This window comes from Halyomorpha halys, unplaced genomic scaffold (genome assembly GCF_000696795.3).
Source record: "Halyomorpha halys isolate HHAL.00 unplaced genomic scaffold, Hhal_1.1 Scaffold828.1, whole genome shotgun sequence".
Lineage (NCBI taxonomy): Eukaryota > Metazoa > Arthropoda > Insecta > Hemiptera > Pentatomidae > Halyomorpha > Halyomorpha halys.
Window position 1 is genome coordinate 142,546 of NW_027113646.1, and position 16,576 is coordinate 159,121.

The following is a 16,576-nucleotide window of genomic DNA, read 5'->3' on the forward strand; positions in this document are numbered from 1 at the left end:
GTTGTAAATATCAATAAATAAAAAAATATATATATATATTTATAAAGATCTATCCAGTGTTAAACATTAATTTTATATAAATTATAATAAATTTTACTTAATTACTTTTTTCCTCACCAGGTTTCCTGAAGACAGGATCAGACTGGCCACCTGCAGCAGGAGACATCTCCTTGGCCCTGAGCTGGATCAAGGAGAACATCGAGTCCTTCGGAGGTGATCCGAGGAGGATATCCATCATCGGCCACGACACCGGGGCCTCCCTCGCCAACCTCCTCCTCATCTCCCCTCAGGCCAAGGGTGAGTGCCATTACATTTCTACAGCTAAATCATCCATAGTAGCAGGAGAATAAGTGATAATAATATTAAAAAAATAAATTTTGAAGAAACAATAAAAAATCCCATTACATTACTTATACAACTCATCCATCCATTTTATTTTATGTAAAACAATATCTCAGGTACCATTAGACTTTCAGATGTCTATTAGCACTCACATCAAAGCTAGTTAAAAGTTTTACAAAGTTGTTTATGACGTTTATCTTCGTTGAGTAGTAGTTTCTAAGTTAGTTCACAAGATTTAATTTTAGTTTATTAAATATATAAAAAAACATTAAATGTTGTAACACAAAATGACATGTTCTATCCAGGCATGACATGACCTGGCATGAGGGAGATAGCACTCAGTGATGCATCCTCCTGACGTCAAGTAAATTATTTTATTACTAGGAGGTCCCGCATCCAACTCCTCTTCAGTCTACGCCGAGTTACGTCAGAAATGTCATACGTCGTCTGTCGTAAAAATTTATTGAAATGTCCATGTAGCGTGTTGTGAAACCGTTTGTAAGTCATATTAGAGTCGGAATGCGTAGGTCGGTGCGAATGGTCTCGTTTGAAACGTAGAGTGGTGAGTTCGTTGCCAGTCTTAAAAATTGTGATTGAAAAGTTTGTATTTTCTGAATCTGTGTCTATTTAGCAGGCCCATAAATTTGGCAGGCATAAGTCCATATGAGTTTTAGTAAGTAATTGTATAAGTTTCTGTCTGAGCGATAATTTAGAACGTCTGTGTATTATACAATATTTATACAGATTATATTATATTATATATATAGAATATAAATAAAAATTATTTAAACTGCTGAAATTAAATCTTGTCAACTATCTTAGAAAATATATATAACTGCAAAAACTATATATAAAAATATTTTAATTATGCGATTGCAATTTGCTCTAAAGTAATAATTATTTTTTTTATTACGTATGAGCAATTCGTTTTAACGATATTATATTTTTTTCTTAACCTTTTTATTTAATTACTCCTATTTATATGACCAATTTTTAATGTGAAATTAGCCTGTCACAGGGCTGGTTGTATTTAAATAAATGAATTTTGACTTTTATGCCTGTTCTTCTAACCTCCTCGCATGTTATGCAATTTAAATGTAATCTTGCCTTCAAATTTGAATATCATCAATCTCTTTTCTTCTTTTTATTCCAATGTGTGTACTGTAATGTATGTAAAAATTTGCTAATCAATTATATGTCAATATTGCAGGATATTTCGCATATTTTCTATTTTATTTCATATTAAAATTTCAAACTTCCTAGCGAATTCACTTTAATATTTTGTAGTTATATATTAAAATAGTTACTTTTTACATTTCGTCGCGGTCCCAGTTGGGAAAAACTTTGACCTCCCACCATTGTTAGAATAGGTTATACACCTCTAGTTAACAACAAATCCCATCAAATTACCTTTACCCTCCGTCGTAAACCTACTGACTGCCCTACAGTATACTTCAATAATGTTGCCCTTACCCCTGTTGAACATATCCGCTACCTTGGACTACGACTTGGACAAACGACTAACCTGGAATCCTCACACTAGAGTGAAAAGACTGGGAACTGCACGTCGATTCCGACTATTACAACATTTACAAGACAAAAGGTCTAAATCGCCAATCCATTACAAAAGACTGATCTAAATGACTATTATAAGGCCTATCTGGACATACGGCGTTGAGCTTTGGGGCTTCACTAAACCTTCGACTTCCTCTGGTATCTGATCCTTACAATCCAAAATACTTCGTAAAATCCTAAATGCTCCCTACTTTGTCACAAATAAAGTCATCTATCACGACCTCAATGTTCCATATGTTGCCGATTTGGTCAGAACCAGATACCATTCCTTCCATGACAAACTTCTCAACCATCCAAATCTACTTGTTTCTAACCTGGTTTCTCCTTCATTATCTAATAATTTTCCTAGGCCTCTGAAAAGAAGATGGCCTTCAGATCTCCTCCTTTAGAAATGTTATTGAAGTTCTATCAGTGGGTAGATTCTGTACATGTTTCTATCATGTCTTTACGTCACCTACAGCAAATTTACTTGTATATTTTTGTATACAATTGTTAATAACAAAAAATAAATTATTAAAAAAAAATCGATCCAATATCTAAAACAATTGTCGTGGGCATTCGAACCATATATATTCTCATTGTCTATCTAAAAAGAAAAAAACTTTTCAACTATTAATTGTAAGTTGATAACTTATAATTTATCATTAAAGTATTCATAAAGTGGTGTAATTATATAACTTTAATGTTTTTTAATTATCTTCTCTGAAAAGTTAAAGTTTACTTTCCCTCACTTATTACAATGCCGCCCGAGTTTTCACTTGCTAAGAGAGACTTTTCCTTTCGGACTTTGAAACAAGCAGAGCGGAGAAAGTCCCCACCGTGCGGTGGCTATAAAAAGCCAACACTGGCAGGTAACTAGGTCAGACCTGTAGCCCTCAAAGTTCACAGTTTCATTCCACGCTATCGAAATCTTCACGATTCGATAAAATAATAACTGGCTCTGATAAATTTTAATCATCGTCAAAGAAGATAATTAATTCGTTCATATTTTTACTTTCACACACCTCCATCGAATTGGCATCGCATATTCCCCGAAATGTCCTCTATGTAACATGGGAGACATGGATAGGGACCATCTTTTAACGTGTATTGGTCTAGAAGATGTTGAGCAGGATGTGGACTAACTAAGGGGAAGAGTAAAATTGTATTGGACTGCGAGAGGGAAAATGGCGTAATAGCCCTCACTTACCTATATTTCGAATACATTGTAAGTGGAGGTATTTTAGGCAGAAATAGGAATCTAATTTAATCGACGCTAGGCCCCATCTACATCATGACGATTGTTGAGACAGTACAGTAGCTCTATCAGATCATTAGCTGTCGTAGTAGTGAAGTTACTGTCATTTAAGGCCTGTTATTAATGATTAATGTTTTTTATTAAAACCTATTTTAATCAATAAAAAAATTAATGGAGTGTTTATAGTTCGTAGAGAGGATGGCTAGGGTGTGGTAAATAATGATACACAAATGATAAAAAAAGTTTTTAAAAGTCTGACAGTGCTCATGTAAAAAAAAATAACGAGAAATCGAAATTAACATAATAAAATATGTAAGTAATGATTGAAAATATATAAATAGTGAAAACATTGAAATTAACTTAGTGAAATACGTGATAAAAAACAATACAAATGATACAATGAGCAAGAAAAAAACTGTATAAATAAAAAAACTGGGTAAATATACAGAGAGAGGCAAAGAAACTTACTGACTCGAGCGGAGTCGCCATCATGTGTGGGTGTGGATGAGGTAGGTAGAGTGTAAAAAAATGCGTTAAGCCATGCAAAAATAGCTACTGACATATATAACTAAATATAAAAGACCATTTAGACAAAATAATTTTTTTTTTTTTAATTTATTTATTTAATATAATTTACATCTGTACAAAATAATAAATAAAATAAGTAAATATGTGGAATGTTTCATTTACACGGGAAAATTTAGGAAAGGAACCACCCATCGGTAGTACTTCAAACATTAATATAATTATAAGGTCCCGTGGCCATCTTCTTTTCAGGCGCCTCGAAGGATTATTAGGGATTGTTAAGGATGCGAGATTAAAACTAATGGGTTAGGATGGGTAAGGCGTTTGGAATAAAAAGACGCATATCTGTTTTGAGGCAAATCTGCAACGAATGCGATGTTATGTCCCAAAATAAATAAAAATTTTATAAAATGAAACTAAAAGTGAATAGTGTAATTAACAAAATAATTAGTGGGAAATAAATTATTATAAAAATAAAAAAGGAACCCTCACACATCTGTCTGGCAGGTATACAGAAGGTGTGTGGTGTCTATATGTAGGTTTGGTGTCTATGTGCAGGTGTGGTGTCCACACTAAAGAACCTTAAAACCGAATCACCATGACCCACAGGTGCTAAGGTCAGAAGATAAAATTCTCCTCCTGTTTTATAAAATCGAGAAAGAAATTACTCGATCACCTGTAGCATCCTTCCATTAACTTTTCAGATAAGGAGGCCATAACTTTTACCATAACAAAAAAAATTCCAAATAAACTTTTAAACTGATTTAAGACACAAGAAAAAGTTAGATAATTAGCTGCTAAACAGTTCCTGGAATATGATAAAAGTTGTTCCATAATTTGCTTAGCCGATTGGGCTCCATTGCTCTGGGTTTGAGGGAAATTAAATCTTCTTTAATTTTATAGTAGCTTAAATTTAGCAATGATTAGAGGCTGAAATCGAATTCTATTAGTAATAACAATCTATCTATTTGTTTATAGGACCATATCCAAACAAATAGAGTTAGGCTTTTAAGTACGTAATTAAATATATCAATGTAGTTATTTGACAAAAATAGTGAGTTTTTTATTTATTTTTTTAAATCATTTATTTATTGTTATTTACAACTGTATACACATATATAAAACAAGTAAATTTGCTGTAGGTGACATAATGACATGATACAAACATGTGGAGAATTTACCCATTAATAGAACTCCAATAACATTTCTAGAGGAGAAGATCTCGAGGCCATCTTCTTTTCAGACGCCTAGGAGGATTATTAGGTAATGAAGAAGAAGCCAGGTTAGAAACAAGTGGATTTTGGTGGTTGGGAAGTTTTCCATGAAAGGAATGGTATCTGCCTTTGGCCAAAACGGCAACATATGGAACATTGAGGTCCGGATGGATGACTTGATTTGTGACAAAGTAAGGAGCATTAAGGATTTTACATAGGATTTTGGACTGTAAGGATTGGATTCGGGAGGAATTTGATGGTTTAGTGGAGCCCCAAAGCTCAACTCCGTATGTCCAGATAGGGATTATAATATTCATGTAGATGACTATAGTAATGGATTGGCAATTTAAACCGTTTGTCTAGTAAATGTTGCAATAGTCGGAATCGACGAGCAGTTTCTTCTCAGGATTCCATGTCAGTCGTTTGTCGAGATGTAGTCCTAAGTAACGGATCTGTTCGACAGGAATAAGTGGGGTATTATTAAAGGATCCTGTAGGGCAATAGGTCATGGGTTTACGACGAAGGGTAAATGTGATTTGGTGGGATTTATTGGAAATAATTTTACTCCTCCAATTTTGACACCATTCTTCAAGGGTGGTGATGTGGAATTAGAGGATTTGGGATACAATGTAAGGATCAATGTTCACTGATAATAGACATGTGTCATAGGCATACGTGGTGGGGATAGTTTTAGGATGGGTTGGGATGTCAGCTGAGAAAACTGTATAAAGTATAGCACCAAGGATACCCTGAGGTACACCAGCAGACTGACGGAATAGGGATGAATAAGCGCCGTTGTAATTTACTTGAAATAATCTGCCGGAGAGATAAGAACGGATAATGAGGGGGAGGAAGTATGTAGATGGTAGGAATTTACGGATCTTGTATAGCAGTCCTGGGTGCCAGATGCGATCAAAAGCCTGTTCTACATCAAGAAAGACTCCCCAGCAGTACATTCCGCACTCCAATGAAGACGAGACAACATCAACCACACGATGGCATTGCTGGATAGTGGAGTGGGATGTTCGGAATCCAAACTGGTGATCTGGGATTATGTGGTTGGAATCAAGGATAGGGTATAGGCATAGCTTTTTAAAAAGCAACATTTCATAAAGAATGCACTGAAAAATTAGTAGTTTGTGAATTTATTTTGAGAAATCTATATCTAAAAAACCATTTAACTTACAGATGTCAACTAGCCCTCAAAAGCGGATTTAATGTACTATAAAGCAGTTTATAACGTCTTACTATACACTAGTAAGTTGGCTTAATTGACAAAAAACATCAAATAAAAGATTTATTCTTAAATGGGTTGAACTGTGCAGGTGCGCTTTGTAACAGTCAGTTTCGCCAGTCTGATAAAGTTTTTCGTCACTATAATTTTTTGTATTTCACTTAATCTATATAAGAGGTTTTCAGGTGACAATATTACCTGACCCCATAAAATCATTATAAAATCTTAGTATTTTTAATATTGATTCTACAAAAATGTAGCAGTAAATGGTTAAGAGCAGTAAGTAAATTTTAGGTAAGATTTTATAAGAAAAAAATTAAAATCGTACATTCAGATATATTATCAAAAGTTCTTTTCTGTAAACTGTTGAATCTATCATTCAAGTTGAAGGCGCATTTGGAAAATTAGTAAGATAAAATATTGCCACAGTGAATAATATTGAACTATCTGTTCTGGAAATATCTAAACTTAATTTAAATTCAAAGTTTTTTAAAGATTTATTTATCGTTTGCTTAAGGTATAAATATGTACAAATCCACTAATACTATTCATATCATCATCTTATAGTACACGAGCCGGGAAGAAAAAAAGGCCGTTATCTCAGTCCAATCTTTAATTACTTTAATGAAAACTAGGTATAATTATTAGTCAAAATTGATGAGTCTGCCAAGCATACGTAGGGGGAATAAAAAATGGCGGCTGTTTCAAAATCTTAAAAAAACATTAATTTTTCCGTCAGAGCTCTATATCTTAAAAACTACCAACACTAGAAAATCTAAGAGAACATTATTTAAAGAAGAGTAAATTTTCTGAAATATTAGCCCTCAAAAGCTATTTACGTCCAATAGGTCTTGAGATATAGCTTTTTAAAAAGCAAAATTTCTTAAAAATCTACTAAAAGATTAGTAGTTAGTTAATTTATTTTGAGAAATCTATATCTCAGGAACTATGTGACGTACTGATGTCTATTAGCACTCAAAGTAAAGCTAGTTTAATGAACTATAAAGAAGTTGATGACCTTTACCTTCGTAGGAATAGTAGTTTTCATGATATTTGCTAAAATAAATTGATTTATAGTTGTTTGGACAATAAATTTAATTTATGAAAAATTTTATATCAGAAACCATTGGATGTACTGATGTCTGCCAGTGCTCAATTAAAGCTAGTTACATTTACTACAAAATGTTAATTATGTTTATCTTTGTAGGAGTAGTAGTTTTTTTAATATTTGACAAAATAAACTCACTAAATGTTAATTTCTAGTTGTTCGTATAAAATGTTGGATTTTTGAAAATATATATTTCTAGATCCATAAGATGCACATATGTCTGCCAACACTCAAATAAAGGAAATTTAACTTATTACAAAGTAGTTTATTACACTTATCTTCGTAGGGGGTAGTAGTTTTTTATGATATTCACACATGAATATAAATTTAGCAAATACAAATTCGTCCGAACAACTATAAATCAATTTATTTTAGTAAATTTCATGAAAACTACTACTCCTACGAATATAGACGCCATAAACTGCTTTATAGCCCATTAAACTATCTTCGATTTGAGTGCTAATAGACATCCGTACGTCAAATGGTTTTTGAGATATGCATTTTTCAGAATAAATTCACTATTTATTAACTACTTTTAGTACGTCCCATACTACAACATTTTTCTGAAATGTTGCTTTTTAAAAAGCTATATCTCTAAAACTATTTAACTTAAATAACTCTATTTGGGCTGATATTTTAGCAAATCTGCTCTTCTTTAAATGACGTACTCTTGGTTACCTTGTGTTGTTCCTAATTTTTAAGATATAGAGCTCCGAATGAAGAATTAGTTTTTTTTATCACAACAGCCGCCATTTTTTATTCCCCCTACCTATACTTGGCAGACTCATTAATTTTGACTATTAGTTATACGTAGTTTTCATTAAAGTAATATAAAATTAGGGTGAGATAAATGCCTTTTTTCTCCTTTTGGGTTCTTGTACTATTATTCATAATTAGGTATATTACATCATTGGACTAGAAATACATATTTAAAGTGAAATTAACATTGATGAAGTTGATGTATTAAATAACTGCTTGTACACAAAATCCTATATATTAAACGTAATATTTTGAAAACAATGTACTCATTGTCAGATTTTGCCTGGTGTACGAGAGTTAGAGCCTACTTGTTCAGACTGACCTGCTCGTGGACTGCTCAACATGCATGAGATACTTCATATCTCCTATCTAAATATATGCGATCAATCAGGGTGGTTGGGGGGGGGCGAGGTAGATAAGAACTGTGTTCCTACATGAAGTTTCATAAGACGTAGGCCTACCTTGCATCAACACTGCCTGCATATAGCCCTCCAATCAGAAGTCCGTATACAAATACCAAAATTATGCAAGTGGTTGATTCTTGTTATGTAGACAGGTCAGAGATTCATAACATGAAATATAAAGAAAGGAAAGTATTGTGGTTCCAAAAGGTGATATAAAACAAAACATCATAAGGAAATTTATGAACACTAAAAATTAATTCAACATTCCATCTTTTTTAATATTGCAACGAGGTGATCTCATTCGGTCAATGATAGATATACAACCGATCGATTTGATTGGTCCGTTCGGGAACGATGTTTGATGAGTATGAAAAAAGGCGATGAGTAATAGATTTTGTTATCGTGTGAATTGTCGATTTTTAAAAGAATTTGAATATTTTTAGTGGTAATAAAAACAAAATTTGTGTGGTTTCGTGTTTTTTTTTTTATATGCACCTTGACCCGAAAATCACGCTACAATATTATCGTAAATTCCACATATTTTATGTTTCTCTTTTTTAATTTTTTTTTCAGAGAGAGACAAGACATTGACAGGAATCAATACTGTCCAAATGAAGTACGTTGCTATAGCACACATCATACTAATTAAATTTAAAAGACAAAAAATATTTTTAAAATACATTGGTATACTATTTACAGTACATTTCTTTTTAATAATTGAATTATATTAATTTTTAATTTTTGGTTTTGTTATTAATACTATATATTTAATCCTCTCATAACGTCTCACTCTAGCATATCTCATTTTCCTCTTTTCGCTGTTCTGTCACAGATATTGACTTTATTACCCACCTTTTATTTTCAATTTCTAGACTAATTCAAAATTGATACTTTCAGTAAGCACACGTAAAGAAATAATAAGAAAACATTATAAATAAATGAAAATGCAGGAACAAATAAAAATAAAATAACGACTATTAATACTTGTTGACTCGAAACAAATAGGTTAATAAATCAATTTAAAATATATAAAAGAAGTTTAAAACATATAAATAATAACTTGATTATTAAATAAAAATAACTCGATTAATAAATAAATAGCTCGATTATTAAATAAAATTCAAAAATCCTTAAGATCCACTATTCCCACCCTACTACGTCTTGGCTTGAAGTCCCACAACAAAATTTCCTATCTTTTTTCCAAATTGAAAGACCCTATTCCTTCCTTACACCGTTCCAATGTGGTTTACAGGATACCCTGTTCAACCCCATGCTGCAATTCCTTCTATATCGGCGAAACTAAAAACCAACATAAGAACCACATTTCCAAGCACAAAACTTCCATCAACTCCTGTAATCCACTTGCATCTAAATTATCAGAACACGCATTAAACCTGAATCATACTTTTAATTTCGACAATCCTTCTATTCTAGCCACTGTCCCCAACCATACAAAATGTCTCATCTCGGAGTCCATTTAAATTAATTTAACTGAGAATTTCGTCAATCATAAAGTTGATAAAGACTGCATCTCCGTTACATACCGTCACAGTTTGAACATAATAAACCCTCATAATACTTCTTTTCACTTTGTTCTGCATTTCAGAAGCCCACTTTCTTCATATCTTTTATTCTTAGTTCTCTAAATTCTCACCTCTTATTTAATTATTTTTATATTTACTATCCTTCCTTTTTCATTTATATTCATGTATCTTATTTTTAAATTTATATTCATGTGTTACCTACTTAAGTGTACTTATATTAATTTTCTATTATAATTTACAAATCTCTGTATCCCAACTCATTTGGTATATTGTCTTTCTTAATCACTTAGACATGCTGTATTCCATTATTTTATACTTTATTTCTTCTTTGTTTTTCTTTTTTTTTTAATTTTTTTATAATTTTGTAAATATCTCTTCTCCCCTCTATTATGTATATTACCATTTATTGTTTACCTAATTTAAATTTTTTTTTATAATGTTTACTTTAAAATTATTTTCGTTAATGTGGCATAATTTCCATCCCCACTCCTCCCAATATAAACGGCTCACTGTGACTTTGACTTCCGTCAAAACAGTTATGAATTCTGTCTCATCATTTGATTTTATTCTTTTCTTTTTTCATCTTTTAATTTGTACTTTCTTTAATATTTCTTCTCTAATTTCATCTCTTATCTATCTGTTACTATTACCGTTTTCATTTACTGTTACAATAAATTAAAAACTTTAATTTTTTTTTTATTTAATTTTACTTTTCATACTGTCATTTTCCACTTGTTTTTTTTTGTAACTACTTCAAGTGTTTGTATCTTTTAGCCCTGACGAAGCCCTGCTACGTGGGGCGAAACGTTGGCTCAATAAAAATAGTATACCCATTTACTATTTGAGTTTTATTTTTTACCGCACCCGGACCATATTCCATTCAATCCAATATCCATTTCATTTCAATATTGCAGATCTACATTGTTTAATGTGCCCTATCTATATAATTTTATTTCGACAAATTTAAAAAATACATATAAGAGAACCACTTAGTCTATCTTTGTGGCACTGAACTTCTTAAAGCTGAAATTGAAGATCATTTCCTTATAGTGCAATAAAGATAGTTAATCTAAGTGGGTTCTTATATAATTATTTATTATTATTTACAACTGTATATTATAATACATTTATTAAATTTTATCTCAGTTAAAATGCAGTGATAAAGACGTGTAGAGAAACTACCCATTGGTAGCACTCTAATGGCATTTTAAATAGCAGGTATCGTGACCATCTTCTTTTCAAGGACCTCTGAGGATTTTCAGGAATTAAAGAGGAAGCAAGTTTAGAAACTAGTTGGTTTGGTTGGTTAAGGAGTTTATAATGGCAGGAATGGTACCTGGTTCGGGCTAGATCAGGTACATATGGAACACAAAGGACAAAGAAAGGAGCATTCAGGATTTTACAAAGGATTTTGGATTGTAAGGATTGGATACGAGAAGAATTCGAAGGTTTAGTGGAGCCTCAAAGCTTTTTATGTCCAGATAATCCTTATTAAAGTCATGTAGATCAGTCTTTTGTAATGGATTGGAAGTTTAGACCGTTTGTCTAGTGAGTGCTATAATAGTCGAAATCGACGAGCAGTTTCCTGTCTTTTAGTCTTTTATGAGGATTCCAGGTTTGTCGTTTGTCCAGATGTAGTCCAAGGTGGTTATATTCATTTTTTTTTTTTTTTTAATTTGACGAAAAAATAAATATTGGAGTTTTAGAGTTTTTTAGATTCTTTAAATAATCTCTTTCTTTAATATAAAGAATCTATCGAAAGTAACAATCACTTAAAATTTGTATTATATTAGTTGAACGTCGGGTGTCGAAGACCACACTATATTATAACTAAGATTCTTCTTATTTTATTTTTTCTTGGAATATGTATAATAGTTATATATAGTTTTTCTTTTATTTATATATTTTTTCTCGGTGAAGAACATATAGGCCTCCTAGAAATGTTTATTATTATGGGCGTGCTACACTGATGTTTTTTTATTGGGTTTTTTTTTAATATATACATCATATCTTACTCTTTCACAATGGCTGGTATAAAAAGAGTCTTTTTATGCTAAAAGGAATTTAGAAGGAAAAATACGATGTGAAAAATACTCGTGTTCTATTATTCTATCTATCTACAATCATATGTCTTGGGTACAACACTAAATTATTTAAATTGTTTTAGGAATATCGAAGATAAAATGAAAGAGCATAAAAGTATGGAATTTAATTAAAATATAAAAATTAAAATACATTACTATGTATAAATATATACACATACAACGATATTCTGTCTTATGAAGTTCTATGAGAAGTAGTATAAGAACTTCTAACTACTAAAGCGATAATTTAAAATCAAAGCTTGTCTGCCACAAATAAATTCCGACGAATAACAGGAATATAACAAAATAAAATTCAATTTATGGTTATAATGTGCTTATATGCGGTACCGATGATCGAATACTGTCGGCGGTACGAGAGATGTAAGTAATCAAGATAACGATTAAAAAACATGTTTTTTAGCTCTTAATTTTTTTTTTTAATTCAAACTATAAGGACTAAGGATTGCTTCATTTTATCACGTTTTTTAAAAATATAATTTTATTTTACCAAGGTCTTTACGGAAGTCTTTAAGCATCATTTCATAACTCGTATAAAAATTTCTATTTTGAATCTTATTTGGTTATAATCTAAACGAGTATTGGTTAATGTGTTACAGTTCCCCAAGTAGACCATAACACCAACCATAATCAGAAGGGTATCATCTCTTCCCGCCCCGCCCACAATATACCATGACTGGAGGGTATGACCATGGTATACCATGACTGGAGGGTATGCCCATGGTATACCATGACTGGAGGTCTCATAAATTTTAGACTTTTACTATTAACGACTATAGCAACGTTTGGGAAAGCATTGCTAGTATCGAGATACAACGCGAAATAGACTAAAACTAGGAATCAGTTAGTACTACCCCTCCCTCCCGCCTAGAGCGTTTCTTATCTCACCTTTGGAACATTCACTTATAACAAGCATTGGTTGGTACTCGATACGACAGTTTTTTATTTAATATATATTTATATCATCTGGCTGATAAATGAAGTATGTTTTCAGGTTCCTTTTCGAATAATATAATTACGGCGAATAAGATGGGCGTGTATGGTTGTGCGACTTAGTAACGAACGGATCCCTAAAATATCATTAAACTCTGAACCGACGGATAAACGGCCGAGGGATAAACCGAAACGTAGATGGGAATATTGCGCTAAGTCTGATTTGGGGCGTCACTGAATAAAATTATGTAAAAAATAATTGGTGGTATCAACATCATACCTTCCCTTTTTTTTTTTTCTTTTTTTTTTTGTAATTTGAGGGAATATAATTATTTGGATAAGACACAGCGAGCTATCCAAATCTGGGAATTTTGGTTAACGAAATTTGTTTTCAAAGAAAGTCCTGAAGACTAAGGAGAGCTCCGAAAGATTGGTTCATTTTATATATTTAAAAAAAAAGAAAGGATAAAATGATAGTATTCAAAAACCTATTAAAAAAAAAATTAAAATCTGTACTGCTACAATCCATGAAGGGATTCAGGGGTTCAGTACTTCGTAAGGAAGAACCGTTACTAGACCAACGGTTGTGCAAGGAGGTGATTTGGCCAGAATCACGCTAGACCGCCAGATTTTTAACAAATTTAAGAGGCTGGGTGGACCCCAGGAGGGCTCCAGGACCCGCAGGAGTTGACTCAAGGCTAAAGTGTAACAGAAAACAATTTTCTGTCCAGCCGGATTCGAACTCGGGTCCTCAGAGTTTGTAGCTACGCACCTTACCCCGGAGCTACCCGTGCTCTCATTCAAAAACCTATTTAATCTGTATGTAATCTGAATGTAATCACTGAAGATTGATTTTAAATTAATTTTTACTGATCTCAAATTTCCTTACAATGCTTTTGGAATCGTATACTTTCCAATTATTGATACTTCATATTAAAAAGTTCTAGATGGCCTGTATAGCAAGAGTCAACAATTGCCTTTTGTCTAATTTTAGTGTTGCCCTTTCCTTTTACATTTTAAGGTTCTATAGTTCGCCAATATAAAATGTATATTATTGTATTTTTCTAGCTTTTACTTCTCATATTGTCAGTTTGAAGTTGTAAACCGTCTGTTGCAGGACTGTTCTCGAGAGCTATCCTCACCTCCGGTAGCCTGCTGAGTCCCTGGGGGACTGGCCAAGACCCGGGGGGCCTGAGGCTGAGGCTGGCGGCCGCTGCAGGCTGCCGCATCGAGCCCCTCGCCTGCCTCAGGGCACTGCCTCCCTCGTCCCTCACCGCACTCCGGGTCCCTGCCCCACGGTTCCTCACCGCGGTGGGACCCTGGGTGCACGGTGAGGCCGCCAGCGCAGTGGAAGTGGCGGGAGACCCCTTCCTCTCCTCTCGGCTCATGATCGGGACCACAACCACCGAGAGCTTCCTCGACTTCAACAGCCATGAGATCCAGTACGGCATCGAGGAAGATCAGAGGAACAGGGTACTCAGGTATGTGCATAATGTAAAAAATTAAATTTAAGGAGACTTATTAAACTTGTTTCTAACTACAATCGGCCTTCTGGGCTTCATATGCTTACTATAACTGTATATGTGTATTTTATTACAAATGAGCCTAAGAAAATAGTATTTAATAAAATAAATAATTTATCACAAAACAACATAAATTAAATCAGATTTAATAAAAGGAACAAAAATCTTAAAACAAATAAAAATGGATTAAGAGTAATTACAAGTAGGAAAATTAATAATCATGAAAACAATATTTAGCAAAACAACACAAGGGGTATTCATGATGTTGTGTTAAATGTTATATGTTTTACCATGTTAAATGTTATGATTGTGAGCAGCCCTATTTGAAGTCATGTTAAACGTTAAATGCATAAGAGTCCCTAGCGGATTTTCTCAGCAACTTGTTGTATAAGCCTTTATGTTTATAACCTTCCTTCCAGACCCTCATGTTATTGTTTACTTCAGTTTTGATTTAAGTAATTAATTAAAACATGCCTAGAGTGAGTGAAAAGTGGAATTTGTGTGAAAGTTTAGCTTATGAGTGTCTTATTGATCTTCAAACTTGTGAAGAAGAGAATGAAGATGAGCTAATTGACAACTGTATTGAAAGTCACAACAACTAATATGGCGGCGATCTCAACTGGTCTATTGTGTGACGTCATTCTCGATTTAACTGACCAAGTAACAGACTCTCAGCCATGTTAAATGTTATTTCGTTTTACCACGGCAAAAGAAGGCAATTTTTTTCGATTTAACACGAGTTTTTCCATTTAACACGCTTTAACATAGATCATGAATACTCCTACAATATCATCAAACTTTGATGATTTAGGCTGACGATTGTCAGTTGGCAGAATACAGCGTGCTCACTCCATACGCAACTGCAAATGGGAATCATCTATCAGTAATAGACTGTATCAGAGGACTGAATTCCAAATATAGAGTTCCAGTCGTGTACAATACTATGCCAATAACAAGTGCCAGGTAAAAACCCCAAAAATTTCCTTATGCACAAAAAAAAATATTTTCTATTAACATATGTTCACGTGAGTTTGAAAATAAATGATTACATTTTTTAAAAATTTTAACTTATGAAAATAAACAATAAATTAATTAATCAAATTAAATAATGCTTTGATCTCTGATAATGAAAACAGATTTAATAAAGTAAAAAATATATTTATTATATTAAAACGTTTTTATTTATTTTTTTATATATTTAATGTGATTTACAACTGTACAATAATAAATACAATAAGTAAATATGTTGTATGTTTCATATACACTTGAAAATCTTCACCCATTGGAGGTTCTTCAAGCATTAAATTAAATTAGAAGGTCCCGTGGCCATCTTCTTTTTAGATGCTTCGGAGGATTATCAGGGATTGTTAAGGATGAGAGATTAAGAATTAATGGGTTAGGATGGGTAAGGAGTTTGGAATGAAAAGACGCATATCTGTTTTGGGCCAAATCTGCAACTATTGGGATGTTAAGGTCTTTGTGAATGAGTTTATTTGTAACGTAATAAGGAGCATCAAGGATTTTACGTAAGATTTTGGATTTAAGGATTGGATACGGGAGGAATTTGATGGTTTGGTAGAGCCCTAGAGCTCAATTCCATATGTCCAAATTGGTCTGATTATCGTAGTGTATACTAATTTTTTGTAGTGAATAGGAAGTTTAGAGCGTTTTTCAAGTAAGTGTTGTTTAAATCGAAATATACGAGCAGTTTCTTGTCGTTTCAGTCTATTGTGTGGATTCCAAGTAGATCTCTTGTCAGGATGGAGTCCTAAAACGTATGAATTACATTTATAAAATTTGAGCATCTAGTAGTACAATTAAATAAACAGTTGTAAAGACCGTAAAATAGAGATTGGTTCGCCGTTGGGCGGAGAGCGGTACCATCCTAGTTGACATATATTTAAAACACAATTTCAGGAAAAAAATAAAGAAATAAATTATAGTAATAAAAATAAATAAATATACAGTTTATATCAGGATGCTTTGCATCAGCTTGGACTTCTTGGAAGCTCTATGTCATTAAAAATACCAACAACACTAGAAAACTCAAGAGAACTTCATTTAAAGTCAAATTAA

At 32.7% G+C, this 16,576-nt stretch overlaps 1 protein-coding gene across 1 annotated transcript in view; it reads left to right on the plus strand.

Annotated features, from left to right (window-relative positions):
- The window catches only part of LOC106686484 (neuroligin-1), a gene marked incomplete at its 3' end in the record, with an annotated part of 107,927 nt that extends 93,469 nt beyond the window's left edge, over window positions 1-14,458 (plus strand). The window contains 2 exon segments of the mRNA XM_067051045.1: window positions 121-297; window positions 14,095-14,458. Coding sequence (XP_066907146.1) covers window positions 121-297; window positions 14,095-14,458 — 541 coding nt within the window.
- Window positions 14,459-16,576: the final 2,118 nt, after the last annotated feature.